Source organism: Parus major, chromosome 2 (assembly GCF_001522545.3).
Source record: "Parus major isolate Abel chromosome 2, Parus_major1.1, whole genome shotgun sequence".
Lineage (NCBI taxonomy): Eukaryota > Metazoa > Chordata > Aves > Passeriformes > Paridae > Parus > Parus major.
In genome coordinates, this window is record NC_031769.1 from 143,064,917 (window position 1) to 143,088,850 (window position 23,934).

General features: G+C 40.0%; 1 protein-coding gene across 1 annotated transcript in view; it reads left to right on the plus strand.

Moving 5' to 3' along the window:
* TG (thyroglobulin) overlaps positions 1 to 23,934 on the plus strand; it is a 145,106-nt gene that overhangs the window by 58,216 nt on the left and 62,956 nt on the right. The window contains exons 36-41 of the mRNA XM_015652915.1: positions 8,985 to 9,119; positions 9,967 to 10,131; positions 11,257 to 11,479; positions 13,887 to 13,980; positions 17,774 to 17,933; positions 22,607 to 22,806. Of these exons, the coding sequence (XP_015508401.1) occupies positions 8,985 to 9,119; positions 9,967 to 10,131; positions 11,257 to 11,479; positions 13,887 to 13,980; positions 17,774 to 17,933; positions 22,607 to 22,806 (977 nt within the window). The remainder of the gene's footprint in view (positions 1 to 8,984; positions 9,120 to 9,966; positions 10,132 to 11,256; positions 11,480 to 13,886; positions 13,981 to 17,773; positions 17,934 to 22,606; positions 22,807 to 23,934) is intronic.

Sequence of the window (23,934 nt, forward strand, 5' to 3'; positions counted from 1 at the left end):
CCCAGTAAAAATCCCCCCATCCTCTGTTTAGTACATATTGCTGAATGATAACACTATAATGAATGTGGTCCCCATGAGGTTACTCATTTAGGTGTTTACCTGTTTTCATTAATTGTGTATCATTTAAATGAAAGAACTGTCATGTCCACAATGCTGACCTAATTTCTCACATTAACTGCCACATGAGGTCACTAAGACTGCCAAAAATATTTGGCAGGACTGATGAAAAAAAATTATTTGTGAGTGTGGACATTGCATCACTTTCCAGATACAACGAATATCTCATGTATTATTTTAAAAGTGGGTGGATCTTCTTAGTAAATGAAACTTAACTGCTGTCTTTCAGGGCTTTGTGTCTATTGCCCCCTAAAAATATATGCAAATTGTCAGCAGCTCCAGGCTTCCCTGAAGTGTTCCTTCCACAAATACACTGCATAGCTGCAAAATGCTATGTATAACAGAAAGAAAGAGGGTGCATTAGAAAACTCAATTTAACCCTCCAGTTATACTGAAATTGAGAAGTCACTTCCATCTCTGCCTTTGAAATTCTGTAACCTGAACAAATATTTAATCTGACTGAACCTGTCTTTCTTTAAAGCATATGCAACTGAGCATGCAGGAGACTTGATATTTGCAAAGAATTTTCAATACTCAGTTTGGACTTTATTACGATCTGTCTTATCATCATATCCATAACCACCAGTCATGATCGAGTTTGATCTATTTTTTAGTAGATTTTGTGCTTTTAAAATGATCACTTTAATGCAATAGAAGGAAAACGACTATCTTTGTAGGTAAGCAGAAATAATTTTTGTGTGAAACACTTTGAGGAGGTGGTGGGGTAGGCCTGGTGTGTAGGTTGGGAAATTCAACTCCCGTACAAACTGTTTCTCCCATGGAATGTGGAAATTAACTTCACTAAAGCTTTCTTCCCCCCAGAGTGAAGCTTGGTAGTAATTTTGTCATTTTTCTTTAATTTTTTCTTTCTTCCTTAAATCTAGGAAAACAGTGACCTAAGCAGCACTTAAGAAAATAGAGAGATTAGGTCTTTCTGCTGTTTGCTTTTGACTCTAAAGGCTGCCCAGAAGAGTCACCCCAGCAAATGAGGTGCTCCTCTTTTGTAACAAACCTGATCTATTACACTCACTCCCAGGTCATTTTCCAAATGCAGAGCAGCTAGGGATGTCTCAGGTTTGCAGAGACCTTCTTAAACAGCCCAAGCAAGCAGAGCTTCCCACAAGGACACAGGATTCTGGGCTGGAGTGTTTGTCCTGGGGACTGATAGTGGTTAGGTGAAGTCACTTAATTACAGAGCACAGCAAGGCTGCAAGTCAAATTAGCACTGGTTTCTTGGACACTTTGGGGCTCTGACACCACCTGAACAACATATTCAAAATGCAACTGGACACCATCTGTCCTTATTTTTGCCTCATTTCAATAGTAAAAGTACTGGTTATTAAGGTCAGATTGTTATCTGGCTGTGTCAGCGGAGGTTTTAGACAATTTTCAAAAACGTTGCTTCCAAACATTTTATGATTTTATGTTATATTAATATGTGCTATAGAAGACTAATTGTTTTAAAGCTGGGCATCACACAAAAGCCAGCATTTACTGAATTTTGTACATTGTGGTAATGTTTGTACATGGGGATAAAAAATTTCTGTGGCTGCTCTGTGATAGCCAGATGGTGAGTGTGAGAAATTGTCACTATTTAAAGGGCACTGCCATGAGTAGATATGTGTGTGTGAATGTAAGCATATCTATATATATAGAAAATATAAAATTTTCCATTGAAAGATCAGAAAAATACTTAAATTTGCATACTTTGCCAGAAGGCTCTGCAAAATTGTGAAGCTAATGTTACATCCAATCTAGAGTTAGATCCGGTTAACTGGAGCTCAATTAAGAGCTACATTTCACCAAAAGTTAATGCATTGACTGCCTCATTTCCTCCAGTTTGCAATGCCCAGGACAGAGTGCCCAGCACATCCCTTTCTCCCATTTTCAGTCAGGGTGCTGCTCCATTCAAAATCTGTGCTGTTTGCAGCCCCAATGTGTTGTGAAGAAACCCAGATGAGCAGACTTATTTTCAGTCTGGTACTTTGCCTGTTTTACTCATTGTTGTTCTCAGCAGAGTGGGTAGAGGCATTGTGAGACCATAAAACAACGGGAAGATCCCAACAAGAAGCCTTTTTACAAGTACAAGGGATAGCAAAAGGAAAGGTAGGGAAAATGTGGGGCTGCTGAATGGGGCAGGAGACCTGATGACAAAGGAAAAGGACAAGGTGCCTTCTTCACCTCAGTCATTCCTGGCAAGTCCAGCCTTCAGGATATTCAGACCAGGGGGAAGTCTGCAGCAAGGAAGTTTTTTTAGCCTTAGGGAAGGAGGGTCAGATCAGGGACAAAGCTGAACATACAAATCCAGAATTACAGAGGGAGCTGGTTAATGTCATTCTGAGGCTACTCTCAAATACCTTTGAAGGTGATGAGGGAGATACTTATTTTCTGTCTGTTCCCTAGTCTGGGGTTTGAAGAAGTTCATCAGCAGTAGTCACCATGAAACATCTAGACCTTTGAATCTGCAATGACAAAAATAATTTTCAGGAGCAACTCCTTTACGTGTCTTGTCATAGACCAGCCTGCAGCCACTGGGGAGAGGCAAGAAAAGACCCTTCCCAATGTAAGGGTAATCCTGGGAGAGACACAGCAAAAGGAGAGGGTCAGGGCTCTTCCTGTTCTTTGTCTTGACCAGAATGTTCTTCCAGCAGCCCATTGCAGCCCTGTGATTTCTCTCAAAAGCCTGAGGCTCCAGTGAGCTTTTTCCAAATTATTGCCCCTACAAACAACACTGCTGTGTGTTTCTAACATTCATGAGATACACATTAGTCTGTGAAAAAGGGGAATTAGTGCTCTGTAGTGGCTGTAGCCCACTGCTCTCTAGCAGGAGGGAGGTGAACTGCACAATGTCTTTTACCTGGATTCTCATGGATTTGTTGTTGCTTCAGCACATTTTGCCTACTTGCAAAAGCCTTTCTGCTACAAGGCTAAAGTTTGCAAGTTGTTTCATCTCCAGGCTGCAGAGTGTTTAACCACATGGTTTTCATATTGAATTGAATGAATTCTTCCATTTACTTCTGTACACCTGTGGCATGGAGCAAAGCATGCTCCTGCTGCTCTGTTGTGATTTCCACATAGTTTCTGTGATCTGAGAAGTGGTGCTTAAAAATTAATAGCCTGAACTGACTGGGAAACTCTGACTTGTTATGTTTGGAGCATTTTTTCCCCCTGTAGAAGCTCATCTGCTGTGATGACACTGAGTAAGGAACCATCTGTGGGGAGCTTCAGGTACAATCTGTGACCTTTTCCAATGGGAGAACAGATATTATTTTAAGGCTTCCCATGCTGAAAATGCTCATATGTCATCCTGCAGTCTTGGTTTACTTAGGCTGGTATTTAAATAACAACTCTGCTCAGTTGTGTGAATATGGTGGACTGTCTTATAAAGAGAAAACAGCCAGGTCTCATAATTAGGTTTGAGATGGAACTTCCTGCAGCCAGCTGAAAGCTAGGCAAGATAAGAAAACAGTTTTTTTAATGATATAATTTTGTATTGTTATTTTCCAAATATGCAAGCTGTTTTTCAAACAGTTTATGCGCAAGTTTTGATTTTTGGAAATTTTTATGTGTTTGCAAATTAGCCTTAGAGAAGCAAAACAATCCATGAGACATATTATGTGAATTTATAGAAGGAATACTTGTGCTTAAAGCAGACTGGAGAGCCTTAAAATACTCCTGTGTGTGTGGGAGGAGCAACCCTGATGACTTTTGACTTTGTTACAGGATCTATTAGTTGTACACGGTAATTACCTAGACTTTAATGAATATTTTTGTCTTCAGTTCTAACTAGAACATGTCTATCTCTTTTAGATTTGGCAGCTGTTAGGAGGCAGTGTCCCTTACAGGGTGGCTCCTGCATGGCCCTGTGGATTACATACAGATCATGTGTATGTAATCAAATATTTAATTGAGATTAAATACACTCCATGCAAATCAAGTAATTAACTGAGAAACCACCCAGGCATGTGGATGAAGGATCTGTTAGGCCCTTGCTGTTCCTGCCTCCTGTGACCCCTTAATGATTTATAGTCATTCCCTTCAGGCAGGACTGAGCAGAGCAGTGGCTGCAGGATATTCCAACATGAGAATGCATTTCCCAGCGGGCTGTGTCTGCACATGGGATGTTTCCATTCTCAAGAGAGATGCTGCTGTAGCTACAAGTGCTGATGTAGCTGACTTTGGTGATTAATAGTATCCTTTATCTTCCTGTTTTTCCACAATGTTGAATATTTTTCAGAGACATCCTTGGTGTGAAACAAAGGCAACCTTAATTTTATCCATTTTTGGGAACTGATTTACCATGCTCCCACACAGAAAATTTAATCTCTGATGTGGAATTATCTCATCTTTGGTCTTAAGTTTGATTTTCATTGTTTGTAAAATGAGGATTTTAGCCTTCTGAAAGCAGCTTATTTTAAACCTGGATAAATACCTAGTACATTTTTAATATCCCCTTACTATATAATTTGCTATAATTGGCACTGCTAAAGGAGACAGAAAGCTTGTATTTACCAGGATCATAGTGAGATTGCTCCCTGCTAAAGGCCATAAATACACAGTTGTTATTTTTGAGACTTGTCTGAGGTGTGATTACTGTTATTATGCAGCAGTTTAAAGAAAATCACTCATTTTGAATTATACAAATCTCAATGGATCAACAAAAATGAGAAGTAGTTATATTTTAGGAAGAGTATATTTTCTGCAGGTTCACTCTGTGCTGATGATTTGCTAGCTTTGGAGATAGTTGGTATACAGACAGGTTAACAATCTGTTGAAAAAAACCTCTGGAAATTAAGAATAGAATAGAATAGAATAGAATAGAATAGAATAGAATAGAATAGAATAGAATAGAATAGAATAGAATAGAATGAATGCAGTAAGTTCAGTCTGCAAGCATGTTTTGGGTTTGAGTCAGGGGTATTAAATATGGCTCACAAATTTCAGAATTAAGATCAGAATTTGTCTTTCAAACATAAATCAGGCATACTGAACCTCAGATTTACCTTCTCAGCTTCACAAGTTTTCTTTTAAATTTAACTTGTGATTTTAATGCATTTCTGTATCTCTGTTTTACTTATATCAAGTGTTAAATTTTACAGCAAACTCACAATTGATGCCTCTTTTCTTCCACTGAAGTCAGTGATGAAATTTTTGTTGACTTTATGACAAGGATTTTATAATCTTATTGCCTGTGAGAGTGGGAGGCTGAACTTGGTGTCTCCAGGAAATCTATTCCAGTCTTCCAGTCTTGTGATCTCGTGACTGGGGTGGGAACAGAGTAAGACCAGTGTGAGTCTTTTTGTAAATCCAGTCTTAAATCTTGCCTACCCAAACAAGAACATCTGGAAGAGAGAGGTTCTCTATATGGGAGATCTCTAATTTTGCAATAAGAGTTAGAGGGATGGCTGGATCCAGAGGGCTGTAATTATCCAATGAAAGCCTTAGCCAAAATGTGGGTTGGGAGGTCAGTGCTTAACCTATATATAAATCAGGAATGTCTTCCAGCCATCAGGTGCACTGTGCACTGCCAGTAGCACAGGGCCAGTCTGTGAACACAGTTTCTATGTGAGGCAAGTTTACATCAGCCATGGAAAGTTGTGTTTTGCCCATGGAATGAAGTGGGTGTGCATGGCTGTGGGCATTGCTGGATCTGCTTTCAGGAGAAGGGAAGAACCAAGTAATATCCAAAATCTCTCTAGCAGCTCACTGCTGATTGTCAGTGTCCACAGTGGTGCCGTGCATGGCTCTGGGTTAAGGAGTTTAGCTCTGTTGTTAAAATAAGCATTAATGTGTCTACATCTCTCTGCATCTGAAGTCAGCTGGGCAAAAATAGGGAAGAGGAAAAAACTGTGAGTCTCAGCATTTAAACCTGACCTGAGATCATAAATGCATTGTCCAGGACAGAGTATGAAAAAAAACCCCCAAAAGCTAAACCCATACCAAATCCAAAGAACCTTGCATGTGGGAGGTGCCAAGGGTCACTTCTTGATTTGTGGCAATGAATAATCAGTTTAGATAGGATTGTATGAGCTGTGGGTGTTTGCATCATGAGTGGTCACTCTTCCATGCCTACACAGGCTGCCAAGTGCCCAGTGTGCCTCATATGTATATAAGGTATGCTCCTGACTTGGCTCTACCCACATAAAGGGATAAAATAAATTTCTGGTGTACAAGTACAAAGTTTATCTTGTGAAATAGGTATAGGAGGCAAAATTCAAGCATCAGAGGTGTAAATCCAAAAAGTTTATTTTTTTTTTTTTTTTTTTTGTGGATTCACTTTGAATTTCCTTCCTGAGGGGGCAAGGACCCCTCTGAATGTTTGGCCTGTTGGACATGAAGGCAAATGAGGATGATGAGACTTGCTCAAGGTCACTTGGTGAGTCAGGGATGCTATAGGAAGAGAATCTGGGGAAACATCTTCCAAAACCACTGGTGCATCCAGACTTTTTGTGTTACAGTGGAATCCAGACTCTCTTTTGAAAGAACCACAGCTGGTAATTTCAAGCTTTGTGTTTGAACCTAGAGAGATTTTGCTTGTTCCAGCAGTAGGACCTCAGCTGCTGGTGCTGTAGATAGCACAGGATGGCAACATTGCTCTTAGGTAAAAACAAACTTTGAGTCATATTGATAAAATAAATCTTCTTCTTCAGAAAAACAAAAACAAAAGCACAAACTGAGAACATAAATTGGTATGGTTCAATCTGGAAAAGAAAGGCCTGGGGGGATCAGGTAATGCAGGCAGAAAATCTCTGGAGGGGATGCAATGGCTAATTCTCCATCACTTAAAACTGATGTCTATTTTTAAGAATCTTTCTAAATAAGTGCCACAAAGTATCGCCCTAGATGTAGAGGCTGAAGTTTTCTAACATAGGTCATGCAACAACTCATAGTAGGTCTCTCTAAAAAAGAGAAACCATTGACAATATGAAAAACTGTCACTTGCACATGACTAAAATCACTCTGTTCCTCTAAAATAATTGAATAGTCAGTCCTTAAAGGGAAGAAAGAAATGCAGTGCAGTGAATCTGTTACACAAGTCAAGCTGTGGCTGCAGGGTCGCTGCTCCTGAACAATTCAGATCCCCTCTGAATGTAGCACTGGTGATGACTTTGCATCTCTGTGACTCAAATAAGCTTGTGGTGTTAACAATAAGCAGTGCAACACCAAATTAACCTCAATTTCTACTTAGCTGGAGACTTTCACCCTCTCTCTCTCAGAAAAGTTGCTCAGAACTATAAGAGGAATGGAATGATTTTGGTTGTAAAGGATCCATGGAGCCCAGTTCTGCTTTCTTGCCTCTAGTTCAAAATGTGAACTTTGTGAAGTTCCGTGGAATAGAGGGTGAGTTCATCACTCTATCAGATGTTTTCTTCAGCAAGAGGATGGCAAAGGAACCAAGCCCTAAGGCAACCACCTTGGAAATGGTGGTAGCACATCAGTTTTTTTCAGCTTGTCCTTCATGAGATAACTCATGCTTGAGGTTTACACTTCTTAGGGAAGGATTTACCCTGCAAAAGAAAAGACTTTTTTCATCATTGTAGAGTCTTGAATTGTGACAGTTGCTCTGTGTTGTAGTGAATCATACAATAGTTATGAAATTGATTTTATTCACTGCCACTCCCTGCCTATTTGCTCAAGGAAGGATGCAACCAGCCATGTCTGTGATGTGTTTTGAGCCTTGGGTTTTCATCAAATGGACAAGTTTGTCAACACCAGGACTTTCAAGTTGACTGTATGGACACCCAACCTCAGCCTGATGTCTGATGTTGAGTGCTGTGGTCAAACTGTCTTTCTATGAGAGGGGCAGAAAGGAAACTTTGGCCATCTTTGCAAGTCACTGATTTCTCAGTAGAATAAAAGAAATGTTTAATAACATGACAGGTCATGACTTTTGCATCTGTGTGGGTCAATGAGGTCAAAGGCAAGAGCTGCTCACCAGGAATAGCAAAGGAACTGCTGACTCTGTTCTGTCCTCACCCTACAATTACATGAGAGGGCAACACCAACCCACTGTTTAGGACTCAGTGGCCACAGCAGGGCCTTTTGCTTCTAAAACATATTGAACTTCTGAAAGAAACTAAAATAATTAAAGGCTCATTCTGTCCCAAACCCTTTTTGTCTTCTGTGTGTAAAATTGGGAGTTCTCAGATATTTTCATATGTTTGTGTATGAGAAAAGAGTGTGGTATTTCTTTAAAATATAGTTTGAGACAAAAGGACAATTCTTGAGGAATACCAGAGTTAGTACATATGTGTATATGCATGCTCACACAAGTGCATGGATGTTAAATGTATACATGGGAATATACATATATGTAATACACATGATTATACATATGCACATATTTGTATATATCTATGGCTATGAAATTGAGTGAAATCTTAATTATGTAGAAGTTACATGACATTAAAACTCCTCATACATATTAATATAATTATGTCCACAAAATCAAATTAAAATGATCAAATTAACCTCCATTTACTTTCCAAGAAGTTAGTGGCTGTACCTATTCAGGAACTTACATGCAAACATATAACCCTTGCCCTGTAATGTAATTAGGGCTGGTCAGAAACCTTTTATTTTAGTCAGTTGGATTTACCTTCAAACCTGGATAAAACTGGCCTGGATTTGCCTATTTCTTTATTAAATACCTTTGTAAACCAATTAATATCTGACCTTTGAACATGGGATTGGACCTTCAAGTCAATCAAAGGCCTTTGAATATTTAATTTATTCTCAGTTGATGCAAAGGAAGATGACACTCGTTCATTGAGGAACTTCCCAATGCTTTAAACTATATATTAGTTTCCTCTGAAATTTTTACTGCTCCTTCTAGTCATATTTTCTTTTTCTGGTTCATTTTACAGAGTATGTGGATGCATGGCAGCCCTTAAATGTGTCATCTGTTCTCATGGATTCATCCATCTCAAACTTTGAAGTTGTGCATGTTAGCAGAGATATATCCAATGACTTCTCCACTGCCAGAGATTTTTGCCTGTCTGGTAAGAAATGGTCATACAGAAAATACTGACTTGTAAGCCTGAAATCCAAGAGCAGCTTTTCCATTTCTGATATAGATACATTGATTTTACTTGTTTTTAAAGACTATCCCAGTGTTTCCTCATCTGAGAGAGGGGGTGTGAAGTTGTTTAACTAAAGAGAGGTGCAGCAGATATAAAATGCCCTACAGTAATTAGGTAATTTTGACACTTTTTGGGCACAGAGATCTCTTACTTCTTCAGGCATTGTACAGCTGGGAGAATATTATAACAAAGACTTAAAGCAATGATATTTTGCTTTTCTAAAGTGCCACTTCCATTTCCTAAACCCACCTGCCATTATCTAAAGGAACCTGTGGCAGTGGTGTGCGAGGGAGGGTTAACTGAGAGCTAGGAGGAAGCAGGGATTGAGCTGTAGTAACAGCAAAGAGAATTACTTCAATCTACAGCCTGACTAAAGAGAAAGAGTCCTTAGTTTCACATGGCTGGGAAATCCTCAGTGCCACAGTGGTAGAAATAAGAGAAAATTCCCATTTACTCGCTAGGGACAGTTGGAATTCAGATGAGGTTATCAGCACTTTACTAGATGATGTCTTTCTCCTTCTAAAACCTGTGATAATAGTTCTTTTTGCTGCATTATTCCATTTTAAGGCCAATATAACCTTCTGTCCTTTGGCTATTTTGGAGAATGTTTTGGGCATTTGAGGACATTTATGTCCCATTACTCTGAATTACATTAAATCCTTGTTGCTTCACCTGTTGTAAAACCTTTCTTTTAAGAACAGTTTAACACTGTCATGCAAAATATAACATTTTTACCTGCTCTTTTTCTTCATGCCTCACCTGACAGCTTGTTCAAAGAACCAGTCATGTATAGTGGTTACACTGGAAATCCAGCCTTCAGCAATAAGGTGCATTTTCTACCCTGATACCCAGATATGCAGACATGGCCTGCAAGGGCACAGCTGCTGGGTTTTACTCAAAGAACCTGCTGCCTATATCTATAGGAGACAAGGTAAGAACGGGTTAGAGCTGTGGAGGAAGGACCTCACCTGTGGTGGTCTGTGCACAACTCTTGTGAATGGGGGACTGAGGAATTCCTCACCTCAAAAATTAATGTGGATGTCTCCTAGAAACTTGTCCATGGCTGTTTCAGAGGAGTTACTGTTAAGGGGATGGGAAAAATGTCCCCAAATACTGTTTTAAAAATGCATGAAATAATAGTGTTACCCTCTGGTGTTGAAGCAGGCATAACAGAGGAAGTCTAGTTTATGAAAGATATTTTGAAAGTGCAGAATAGTAAAACCAAACAACAACAGTAATGCAAGTCCAGCTCTTAGCTTTTCATCTGCAGAAGATGCTTTGATATGCTCTTCCTTTTAAGCTTGGAGAATAACACTAGGAGTGTTGAAAAGCCACTGTCAATTGAAAGTACTAAGGAAAATCTCTAGAGAAAACAAAGAAAACAAACAGATATCCCTGCTCCCTAAGCAGGATGAAATAACTGTTTAAAAAAGTGAAAATTATTTGAGAGAGAAAAAGAAGTTGTGTAGACAGTATAGATAAGTAAAAATTCTGTTGTTTGGTTACACACTTACTTGAAAGTGTAAGTTTTGTTTGGTTTATTCCCCCTGATTTTTAAGATACTGCTTTCTTTTTATGTAATACTGGTTGTTTTATTTATTAAAGGTAATTAGAACCCAGGTAACAATAAGTTGGAGGGGAAGAACATTTTCCTTTTCAATGAAATTCTGTGACGTCAATGAGAACCTTCTAAGTTGAAACTCAATGAGAGAAAAAGCAGTTTCTAAGTAGAATAAAATCACAAACTGAGACATAAAATCACTGTATGTTTATTGTTTGTTGCAGGTTTGGTTTTAGTTTTAGTCCCATGACTTTAAATTTTGTTCCTGCCTATCAAATACATTATTTTAGGAGAAAAATGGCAGGAGGTGTAACTTACATGTTTTGTAATGAAGTATTTTATAGGAAAAGAGTAACAGTAAATTTATCTATGTTTAATTTAAAGAAGTGGATACTTAACAGCTTAAAACTATGGGAAATGGGACTAATTTTCATTTCTGAAATGGTCCTAACTTGAAAAACACAAATTATTTTTCCACTGCTCCTCCTCCGATAGATTTACTCCTGCCCATTGAGGAATCAGATTCAACCCCAAGAGCGTACATCCCGTCCCACGGGTACCTGATGGGCAAATCCCAGGTGATCCACATTGGCTCAGAATGGAGAAACATCAGCCAGTTCCTGGGGGTCCCTTACGCTGCCCCTCCCCTTGGAGAGAGGCGCTTCAGCCCCCCGGAGCCGACTGCTTGGGAGGAAACCTGGAATGCCACTGTGCCTCGGTAAGAATCCCCCGTGATCACCTGCAGGAGCTCTTGTCCAGCCAGGGGTGTGAAAATGACAGCAATGTTCCTGTCCTTTCTCTCAAAGCAACCTACAGGGTTCAGCTAGATACAAATCTGAGGCTTTCATTAGCAAAGAGAATAATTTCTCCCTCCATGTGTTAAAGCATGCAAGCACCTCAAGAGAAAAGGAAAATTCCTGTACACTCCATTGCCTTGAATCTCTGCATAACTCCCCACCAAATGTCTTCTGTCAGTCTGTTTTCATTCTGAATAGTATTTGTGCAGGTATTTATTATATTTATACAATTACCTTTTGTTCCTGCTGAGCCATATATTTGTACACATTTAATCCAAGAGGGGCACTTAAACACTGATCTAATCAGAAGCTGTGGGCCTCTTATAGAAATTCTCTGCTCAGGAGATCAGGGTGAAGGGCCTGGAAAAATCAATCTTTTCTGGCCAAAACCTATTAAAGGCAAATGCCTGGGGAGTTGAAATTGTAATTGGCCTTTGGTGATCCCATCCTTCAGGATGCACCTGAGCTGTGGAGGTGTGGAGCCTGGAGCACATTGCAGGCACCTGGTGGGATGTGGCTTTTTGTCTCCTCAGGTGTGCAGTGGTGTTAGTTCAGCACACACAGCACCAGCTCTTGGTGTCTGAGCCACAGTGTGGTCTCTTGTAGGGCTTAGCTAGACCCACCTGCCTCTGTGATCTCCCCTTGAAGACCTGGGGTTTCAGTGAGCAGCCTGGCTGAGATTTGCAAAATAATTTGGGTACCTTTTTTCAATCTGTTCCTGTATTTTGAATCCACAGTGCTTGCTTAGCCCCATGAAAAATTTGGCCATTATTTTCTGTTATTCATTTAAAATTAAAAAACCAATTATTTTGCACTTGGAGAATTGGAGAGACCTCACTTTATGTATAGAAACTGTTGATTTTTTTTTGGATTCTAAATATTCTATATTGATGTTGCTAAATATTTATGTACAAGAAATTCACATTAGCACAATTCCATTACTGATGGAAGAGAAATATTTATTTATCAGCTTGGACTTGATGAAATAATTAAAAAACTTTACAAACCCAGCCCAAACCAACCCAACCAAAAACATCAGCCAGCTGCAGGTGTGTCCAGCTCCTGGAAGAGCTGTGGGCTTGCTTCAGCAGGTGGCAGCCTTTCTCCTGGGAGCTGGAGAAAAAAAGCTGTGATCACAGGTGATGATCCCTGCTACCCTGTGGAAAGCTGTATGATTAATAGTGTAATACCTGTTGTCCTGGCAGGTTTCCTACCTGGGTTTTTGCATTTTTTCTGCCAAAAGTGATTGTAGAAGTTTTTTGTTTTGGAGATGATGTGCTTCACCATGTCAGTGTGAATGTTGTTGAGTGACATCACCATCCTAGGAGTCTCCCCCTTATGGAAAAAAAATTAATTGTAGAATTCCATTAAGTCTGGTTATTTTCCTTGTAGTTTTCTAATAATTTCTTCACACCTTTAGTACAAAATTTTACAAGGACATTAAAAATGATAATTTAAAAATAATTCTCTGAGCTATTACCATATTTTCCAAAACCTCTATTGGCTTTCCTCAATAATAAATTGAGAGTTTTTTCCATAACTCATCATGTAGTATGGATAAATCTGTGAAATAGAAGGAACTGGCTTCAAAGTAGGTACTGAGCAGCAAAAATCATCAACTTTCAAGCTTGATATCCTTGAGCAGATGAATCTCATTCAGATGATGGCCAGAAAATTATTTTCTCTATGTGGTTGGCTGCTGAATTCTTATCAAAAGGATACTTTTAACATTAATTGACACTATTAATTGACACAGTTAATTGTCTGCTGTGATGCATAGAACACAGAGATGTTTTAAATGCGTTAAAATTTTGAAGTTACTAAATTTTCCCACAGACCATTAGAAATTAAATTAAACACAATTACATGTAGCCCACAGACCCCTAGGAAATAAATAAAAATGTATGTAGCCCACAAATTATTAGAAATTTAAATGAATAACCAGCATTTCAGCAAAAGAGTGATTTTGTAGGTGTGCAGGGAAGACTGTGCCTGTGAGTCCCAGTCCTGCTCCTTTTACAGCTGGTGCTAATTTTGTGTAGTTTATGTAAAGTGAGGGTTTTTTGAGGCATATTTTCAAGTTTTAAGCTTTTTAAAATGAGGCAGGGTGTCTGAGGAGGAGCTCTGGGCACACAAATGCAATGCATTTTCTGTATGTATACAAATAAAGCTGCTGCTAACTTATAGGTGGGCATGGCTTTAAACATGATGAAGATTTACAGATTTAAAGATTTTATTAACCTAATGCATCAAAGTATAAGGTAGTATTAGCAGTGGAGGAGGATTATAAGCCTTTTTTATTGTAGCTTTCTCAACCTGTGTCTCTAGGGCAGCGTGTTGGCAGCCAGGAGATGGAGAGGCCCCGTCACAGTCTGTCAGTGAAGACTGTCTGTATCTGCACATCTTTGTTCCTGCCACCACTGTAAGTAAGAGATGTAATTAAAATCGAATTTTTTTGTAGCTGAGGATTGTCTCTTTCCAAAGTGCTTTTAATTGGCATGAATGGCTGTTTTTCCTGTGCTGTTCACAAAGCCTGCAAAGTTAAATTAGGCACTCTGGTGTCTTTACTGGTACAAGAGTATTCCCTACAGGCTTTGTGTGAGCAGTGTGAGGTGACTAGGAGGACAGCATACTAAAAAGCTAGAAATAAGAGAGACAGAGAGGGAAACAACACAAGAAGGTGGCAGCAAAGGAGGATAAATTAAGGACAGAGATGGCAGTGTTCCTGCAAGCAGACCATCTGTCCAATAATGCAATACAATACGTCAACACTTGCACCAGACAGGGAGCTGCTGATGGTTTTTTTTCCCCCTCATCTTCACTCTTCCCCTTTGACATCTGTGGGAGGTCTGTTAGGAAAAGAGGGAAGCAAGCAATCCTACATTTGTGGCCAGCTCACAGAGCTTAGAAATAGATGTTTCAAAAATGACTGGGCCACAGGTACAATATGAGGAATTGTCACTTGAAAGTTGTTGATTTTCTCATTCTAAACAGATATAAAAGAAAGCTGTAAGTTAAAGCCAAGTTAAAATGATTGGCCAGCCCTTGTGGAGCTGGGGATGAAGATGCTGAGTAACATGTGAATCCCACTGAAGAGTGGGCTCAGAGACAGGAACTTTCTCTTTCCTCAGTACTGGCAATTTTCAGAAGGTGATGGTAGTTGTAACAGAAATTTATGAGTCTGTCATACTGCATGTCTGGAAAGAGCTGGTTTAGCAATCTGACAGCAGCACACATAGTCCCTTGCAGGCCCATTTTAATCATCAGAGAGACCAGCAGTCTGTCTTCTCCCTGCAGCATGAGGCTGTCCTTTTGCCTGGAGTGCAGTTGCCACTTATTGAAAACATCAGGTCACTGTCTCAGGCAGTTTGCCATCTATGCTTAAAAGAGCTGCATTCAAGGTAGTTTATTTGAAAGCATTGTATTTTCCACCAGACTAAATAGGCTTGTTTCTTCTCCTTGTCAGTCCTGTGAACTGAATCTCTCCTCTCTTTTGTAAAAGTGTAAGGTAGAAGTAGGCCCAATCAAGAAAATCAGTTTCTCATGCATAAGTCTAGTCCAGGAGAGAACTAAAATTTCTGGTTTTGCAGAAGTAACTGGCAACAGAAGGCATTGCATTTTCCTGTCTCTTTCTGTGGCAAGTTCTATTTTTTTGTCACATGCAGAAATATAGTTATACATTTTCAGCCTGTGGAGAGTTAAATTAGCTAGCAAACATGGAATATAAAATCTCCCAGAGAGCAGCAAATGCAGAGGCTATTCAGGAGCATTTTGAATCTCAAAAAGAACACAGTGCAGGGACTGCTGTCTGTCACCAAAGCACTCTCAGTGTCAAGCTGTGAAGAAGGTAAATGACATCATTTTTCTTCCATAGCTACATGTACCACAGTTAAACTGGCACTTCTGACTTTTTTCCACCTATAATCATCACCACCTGTCACACTAGCTCAGCAAAGCTGTGCTTGGCTTTTATTTAGAAAGGGTTCAATTGTAAGACTGAGACTTAAAAATTTCCATTAAATAGGAATATTTATCTCTTCTTACTCAGTTTCATGCACATTCCCATCCTTAGAGCATCATCTTCATTGCACTCAATTCTTTACAGAGCAATATTGTGCAGTAGTAAAAGCACTGAAGGTTGCCTGTCTTGGTTGAGTTTAGATCTATCCCTGTCAAACAGCTCAAGTGTTTTACAGAAGGATGAGCAGGGAGGTTGGACCAGATGGCCCCAGCAATGTTCCCTTCCAAGGTTAACCATTCTGTCATTCTATGATTGAGAAGATGCTTGTGAATATTATGAAACATCTCAGAATTCCAGCTGACTTGCAGTGTCCCTGTGGCTGCTGAACTTCATTACCCCATTAGGGTTTGCACATGGGACCAAAGCCCTCAGTCATGAGCCCATGATGGAGCTGCTGGACTTCTCATTGCTTGGTGCAGAAAAAGAGATGGGAATGCTACATCTGCTTGGCTTGCTGCACAGTCCCAGAGCTAAATCTTTCCCAAATTACTCCATATCTGTAGCTGTTGTAAATGGCTTTGGTTTGCCATTTCCAAATTTTACTGCCCATCTTTGCCCTTCTTGAGTTTTTTATTGTGTAAAGTCCCTCAGAATAATGTAACATGCAATTTACAGGGCAGCTGGAGGTCATGGTGCTGTAGAGACTGTGGATATGTGGGAAAATCTTAGTATGAGCCTCAGGCTTAACCATGCTGAGCTGAGGGGATGGAACAGGCTCAATATAATTGTTAATACCATTTTAGCTTACACAACTCAATGTGGTTGTATTTCAGAATGAATTTCCATGTGAAAACAGATGATTTCATTTTTTTTGTTCACCCCCATCTCTCTCTGTGCAGAAATGGGAACCAGGGACAAGGCACTGAGAGTTAGGCAGTTTCAATTTAAAAGAAGTTCATGAGAAAAAAAAAAAACTGTCTCACTGCTTGTAAAGTCTTATGTTTTCTTGGCAACATTGTTATGTTCACAAAAAGCCCCTGAACTGATTTATCAAAGAGAAGTGAGGAGTGCACACAATTGTGTGCAAATTAAGGGCAGTTGAGGGTAGTTTGCCTGCTAACCCCTAATTTTGCAGGATGCTGCGGCCATCGCTGCTCCGTTCCTTCTCCCCTACAACCATTTGTGTTTTTGCTGGAGACATTCTTTGCCAGAACAGATGGGACCGCTGTGTTTAGCTAAGCTCTATCCAGAAAATAACAGCAACAGAGCCCATTGCCCTCTAGGTGCAGGGAAAACCAACCCCAGATGTACTTTGATGCTGCTACAGGAAAGGAAAAACCCAAACCAACCCCCCCATCCCCTTATGTTCACTGAAGGATGTTTCTTTTGGGTGTCTGTAACCTGCTGGGGCTGTCCTGGGGCTGTTCTGCCTTTTTCCTGTTCATGCAGCAGCAGTCTGGCTACAGCCCTGCTGTGTGTGCAGAGAGAGTCCATACCTGGTGCTGCTTTGGGAAAAACCTTCTGTTTCTGGGCAAAATCAGGTGTCTCTGCCAGGAGTGTTAACTCGAATGCAGATTGAGACTCCTTGCCATCCCAGGAATCCTGCTGGGTTCTTTTGGGGCAGAGTCCATTGGTACTTTGTGAGATGTGTCTCTCCTCTTCAGAGACAAAGTCCTCTCTGCTGGATCCCTCTGTGTATCTGGTAGGGGAAAATTTCCATGGGGGCTGAAGGAGCATGGAGTGTTATCAAAATCAAGGGACATTATTGAGACCAGGCAGTGTTTGAGGGCTGAAGACGAGAGCAGCAAGCAGCTGTGCACAGATATGAGTTAGTCTTACTCAAGATGGAGCAAGCCAACAGGCCTTTTCCTTCTGCTGTTTCCCACTTGCTTGAACGTTTCCTGCACGTTTGTGTAGAGCAGATGTGCTCTAGCCAAGACAAGCACACCACATGCTCAGTGGCCAAGGCAGCAGGAGCTGGCCTAGAGGAGATTTTGGTGGTGCTGTTAGATCTACTTTATACTGGAGATAGTGCCCTCTTTATGATATATGAGCCATTGCAGACATTTTGTGAACAATTGTGGACACCTTTTAAATTCCAGACAAATATGCAGATATTCCTTCTTTATGGTCACTCTTAAAGAGCTGTAAGTAATGCTTAGATAGTGTTCATGAGGAAGCTGTGTGTGTTCTCACCAGTGAACTGCCAAAGCAGTTGGCAACAGGAATATGAATCTGGTCATTGTCATGGCAGGTCAAAAACATGTCAGTGTTGGTGTTCTTCCACAATGGAGGGAGTTACAGTGCTGAGGAGGGAAAGACAACCCTGGATGGATCATACCTGGCTGCCGTTGGTAACGTCATCGTCGTGACGGCAAACTACCGGGTCGGTGTCTTTGGCTTCCTGAGCACTGGTAAGTCATGGATTTCCAGAGTAAACACAATTATGTGACTCTTCTGTTTCTAATTTTTATTTTTTCAAGTTATTATTTCAACTAGAATAACCTATATCTTTCACAGACTTTTTTTTTTTAATTATTGTAGAAAAAAATTGGCCAAGAAATTGTGGAGCTTTGATCTGAAGACAAAGGGGAGAGGCTGGGGGAACAGGGACAGCTTGTCCCAAAATCTATAAGCAAACCAAATATCTATATCAAAGCACTGGCTAGACTTGTGTTTGCAGATGAGATTCTGGATATTGAATTTGCAGACATCTGTGAAGATAGGTTAGTATCAAGATTCCTGCTAATTCCAGTGGCCTACCATTGTGGGTAGAGTTTTCAATGATTCCAACTTTCCAGCCTGTTCCATCCATGATATTTTGCTGATGCTCTCTTGTGCCCATGTCAGAGTGGGGAAGAGGCAGAGGCAGATAATTCAGGTTCATGATAAGGATGTGAGAGGATGGAAAGTATGGAGCAAAGGTAGGTGGTTGGTTCCTTAACAATTCAGCCTGATTTTTCTGAAGGACTTGCCACATTTAATCTGAGTCTGTACTGGGCTGGATGTCACTGAATATTTGCATGTTCTGTGATGCAACCCTTCCCCATGTTCCAGTGTAAAGGATTTTTCAATACCAATTCCCATTAAATATTATACAAATTCCCATTACAAACAGGATTTTGTCTTGTATAAAGAGGTATGAAAACATTCAATCTCCCTAAACCTTTGGGGTAGTGCCATCTGGTCTTGGGGATTGTTCTTTTCCTTCTGCCTTTTTTTAGCCTTGCCTTTTTAAGCAAGAAGGGAACATTTTTCATTCTACCATCTTTCACTTCTGCCTGGGGCAGGGGAACTTAAGGTAGAGAGCCATTGAGAGAAAATGCAGCAGCTGCAAGTGGAGCTCTGTCTCTTTCAGTCTGGTGGCAATCTTTGGACTCTTTAGTGGGAATTTTAATACATTTATAACTTTTAGAATGTCATATTTGCCATGTTTGCAAATATCTGACCTATGCACTTTGCCTCATGATCCTTTTGAGTGTTCCCTGTTAGTGATGTTGGGTGGATTTTGCCTAGTTTGAGGTTATAGCTGCAGTTTTTGGTTATTTTTTTTCTCTTTTCTCTTTACTGTTTTGTTCAAAACTCACTCCCAGCAAAGTCTCTTTCATTCTGTAAATAGAGAGGTGGCACTACAAACTCCTTACTTATTTAGATAAGAATTTCATTATGGGTGTATCTGGAGAAAAAAAATCACTGTTTTCATCAGTGCAAACCCAATATTTATGAAAGTGATACCATCATTTCATCTAGAGCCAAATAGAGTGTGGATATGTTCTGTGTCAGCTTCCAGTACACAGCACTGCCCACACACTACCCACCACCCTCCTTCAGCCCTGTGAAAATCACCTGGGTTTCTTCCTGAGTGGAAAATGCTGCTTGGGCTGAATATGATGCAGCAGTATTTATATGATGATGCATAACTTAGGGATCAAGAAAATTATTTGGTCTCTGTTTCACAGGGTTCTCCCTGTATGTCCCAAAATGTCAATACATGGGCTTGGTGTGCATGGTTGGTGCTCCTGCAATCCTTCACATAGATGTGGTTCATTACACACAGGGACTTTTGGGGCCTTTCTCCTATTCCTCTGTACTGTGGAGCTGTGGTCAGGGAAAAGTTCAGTCTTTCCTGGCCTCTTCCTCTTTGGGAAGTCCTTGGTGTGTAGCTGGGAAAATCATACAGTTCTAGACTCACAAAGTCTTTTAAGTTGAAAAGGATTCACAAGAATCATTGAAGTCCAGCTCTTGGTCCTGCACAGGACACCCCAGGAATCCCACCATATGCCTGGGAATGTTGTTCAAACACACCTTGGGTCTGTCAGGCTTGGTGCTGAGACAACAAATTTACATCATTAACCATTAACATTCCAGTCTCCTGCACCTGGTCCTTTGGAACTTTTGCCATTGGTTTCAAAGGGAGCAGGAGTTCACCCTTAGGGCCTTTGCAGCAGGACTGTTAGAAGCCCCTACAATTAAAAATAAAAGTAATGAACTTGTGAGTAATATTAGTTTGATTATCCAACTGAGCAAAGTGCTGAATCCTCTCGAGTTGACTTGTTATAATTCACAAATCTAGAAAGGAAGGAGATAAATGTATTTATAGGGAATTGATGGGTAATGAAAACAGAAGAGTTCTTTTTGTTTGCATGGAGTTTTTGTTAGTTCTACAGTTATTCGGGTTTCTCAGTGGCTTTTGCAAAAAGTGAAAGAGCTCTCTTTCTCGTAAACAAAAAAGATGTTTAATTAAATTTGCTATCACCCATTAATATTGCAAAAAGTGATGCTCATTCTTACTATTTTCTTCATTTCTTGCTTTGTATCCAGAAAAATTGAGGTGAATTGCCAGTCATATGGATGGCAAGAGTATGGAGAACACAGTCATGTTTATAGGTTTTATTCTTTTAAGATTCCATGAAATCATATAAAGCATATAAACCAGAATGATTTTTGTGCTTTAATTCAGCACTATTGTTCTTCTTCTGTTTAGTAATTACAGAAGGAAGCACACAAGGACTCTGGTGTCTTTTCAGCTTCCTGTGGTCCTCAGGAATGTGATCTTTTCCTACAAAAAGGCAGTGGAAAAGATTCCTGGCAGACATGTTTCTTTCAGTCTAACTCCTATGAATGTCCATGCATGCATCTGTTCTCAGTGTGGTACATTTCACAACCCAGCTGTGGTTTTTGCCAGGGAAGAAGGAGCTGGTTATACTTCCCTCTTAGGTCTTTCTGTTTAGTATAGTGAAAGCAAGGCAGACTGTGTGGCTAAAACATTTGCATGGATCTGCACATAAAATTATTCACCAAAGGGATTGTAAAGTGTTGGAACAGGCTGCCCAGGGCAGTGGTGGAGTCACCATCCCTGAAATATTTAAAAACACGTAGCTGGGGCACCTGGGGGCATGGTTTAGTGGTGAACTTGGCAGTACAGTGGTAACAGTTGGCATCAATGATTTTAAGGGTCTCTTCCAACCAGAGTGATTCTATTATTTCCCTTCCTTTGGAGTGGTCTCAATGGGGATGGAGCAAGCCCTTAAAATGAGATTTCCTTTTTAAAGAGTGGGTTTATTGCTGGATTGAGAACTCTGGGAACTGGTCACAGTGTGCAAACTGAAAAAAAACCAAGAAACAAATCACAAATCCAAAAAATTAAGCAGGGAAAAGATTTCCTCCATTGCTTCACTGGTGTGCCTTGGTCCGGTCATCTGAAACAGTGGCTACTGGTCATAGTGTTTTGGACTATTCAGTTTTTGACTGCCCTGCTGAAAGGCTGTTCCTAACAATGGCTATTGTATCATGGGCATCCCTAAGCCCTGCAAGGTTACCATTAATCTGTTCTCCTCTATATTTATTCTGCTGTTTAATCTGGTGTGTTTGATACCTCAGTAATTCACAGTGTAAAGGATGTACACTTCAACTGCTCTCTGCCCAAGACCTGTCCACAAAGTGACATCTTTTTATTCTGCTCCCTGTTCATTTTAATTCACTAGTTTCTGAACCTGCCCTTATTTTAAACTTGTGCTGTTTGGTCTTGGCAATGGAAGAAACAGTTTCAGTTGTTTTTCTATTCACGGCTTTTCTGTTTTATCCTGTGGGTTTCTGTTTTTTTCCAAGTTTTAAATGAGAAGAATTTTAGAACTTTGGAAATGAATGGCTCATTGTGGATTAAAAAAGAAGTAGACTCAATAATCATTTTCTATTCCTTTTTTATAAACCATGGAGGAATTACTTATTTCTACTTTTGTTGACATAAAATCAAGCTTACCTCCATGGTTGCATAACTAGATGCTTTCAGCATTAATTTCTTAATAATCAAAGTATCAGGTTACCACTTTTTGGTCTTGAAAAGGAGGTGGTCATACTTAGGCACATGATTAATTATTTCTTTGTTTTTTATGTTTATATATATATCTCAGATTTCTATTGGATAAACATAGGTCACTCTAAAAAACTATAGACAGAAATATTATAAATTTTAAAATAATATCTGGAAGAGTGTAAAGGATTTCAATAGGATTCATAGTAATTTCATAATGATATGATTTATAATCATTATTTAATAATTATTTTTAATTATTATAGTATCATAATAGTAAGATTTATGGTGATTGGTCAGGCAGGGCAAGTGTAAGAGGTGTGTAGGAAGGAAACATACAATCAGGTGTCTCCAGGGAAACTAATTCTTATAGATCCTTTCCAACTTGAGAACCTGGCCACACACAGATATTTTTGTTTATTTTAAACTCATTTTAAGATTGAGCTACTTATGTAGAAAAAGAATCTTATGGCTAAATCTATGGATACTTGAGCCTGGATTTGTCTCCTGCCGTAATGTGTCCTAATGAAGCTTAGAAGTTCAAGTGTTATTTTTCTATCTCTGGGACAAAACAGCACCCCCAGGGCTGCCCTGTGGAGTGGTAAAAACTGAAATGATTCACTGTGTGAAGCGATTACCTTGGAGGAGACCAGACTTTTAAACTCTGGTATCAGTTTTGTCAAGTTTCACCTAAAAGAGCTGCAAAAAATGTAACATTTACTCTGACCTTCAATGTTTCTAGTTTTCTTTTCTGCTGTATTTTGTTTCCTACTCCAGGTTCTGCTGAGGTGAGTGGGAATGCTGGCCTTTGGGACCAGCTGGCAGCGTTGAGGTGGGTGCAGCAGAACATTGCCAGCTTCGGGGGCGATCCCAGCCGGATTTCTCTGGGAGCCGAGCGCGGCGGGGCGGATGTCACCAGCGTTCACCTGCTCACACAGACAGCGGGCACAGACCTTTTCAGGAGGCTGCTGCTGATGGTAAGTTCCATTCCTGCTTCAGCTTCACCTGCATTGTGAAAGGATGTTGCTACAGAGATGAGGATGCTGCGGTGTGTGGGTGCTGGGTTTATTTCATCCATACCTTGACAGGGCTGTTATTGCTGCACTTATTTTTCATCTCACCTGTGACTGTTATCTCCAGGAGCTGGATGCTTCACCAGGATGTACAAGAGATGTGTTTGATTTACTCATAGTAAGAATCCAGTTTTCGTCACTGTGGTTTTTTTGTGTGTTACATAAATAACCTTGTTTTGTAACCTGTAAGTGCAACAGCTTAGTTTCCATTCCTTAAATATGATTGTTGGTCAGCAGCTTTTAGACCCTGAAACTGATGAGCCAGACTCCCACATGGTAAAGTATCCAGTCTTTTTATCAGACCTTATGACAGATTTCATTTAAAAGAAAAAAAAGTTCAGAGAATAAAAATCAGTTTACAGATGGGCTTGTTTCCCACCAGCTTAAACCACTTTCTCACTCACTCCAAGTGACCCATATCTTTAAAGCCTTTCCTGTGTTGAGTCTCAGGACTCTGAGATCAGTTGTGTCAGCATCAATATTGCCATTTATCTTCACAGCCTCAGATAAGCTCAGTGTGCTCTGAAATGAGTCTTGATCAACAGAGGAAGTTTATTCATCCAGCAGAAATGGTACTTGGACAAAATGAGTTCTGCTAGCAGTGTTGCCTTGGAACAGTGAGCAGTGGGATATAATTCTTGGTTCAGGAAGCTGAGGGCCCAATTAAATAAAATGTTGCCTTGAAAATAATGCCATCTTAATTCAGTACCTAATTTTCTTCACTGTGCCCTTGCTTTAGGAAACATAACTTGCCTTTTGCATCCCTGTGGCTCAATAAGATTATTTTAATTTCACTGCTCTAGTGGGGAGGGCAAGGGAAGTTTTTGAAAATTGTTGTTCATTAATTGGGTTTTTTTGTCATTATCAGATAATTCCTCACACAGTTCCTAGATTTTTAGTTAGCTCTTGACATAGGATTTAATTTACTGGAAGACTCAGTGTCCTCCTGCTTTGAAGTCACAAACACTTTAATGATGTGGCTGAGGATGGAGCCCTGTGAAAAGGACACAGTGCAATTTAACAGCTGGTCCA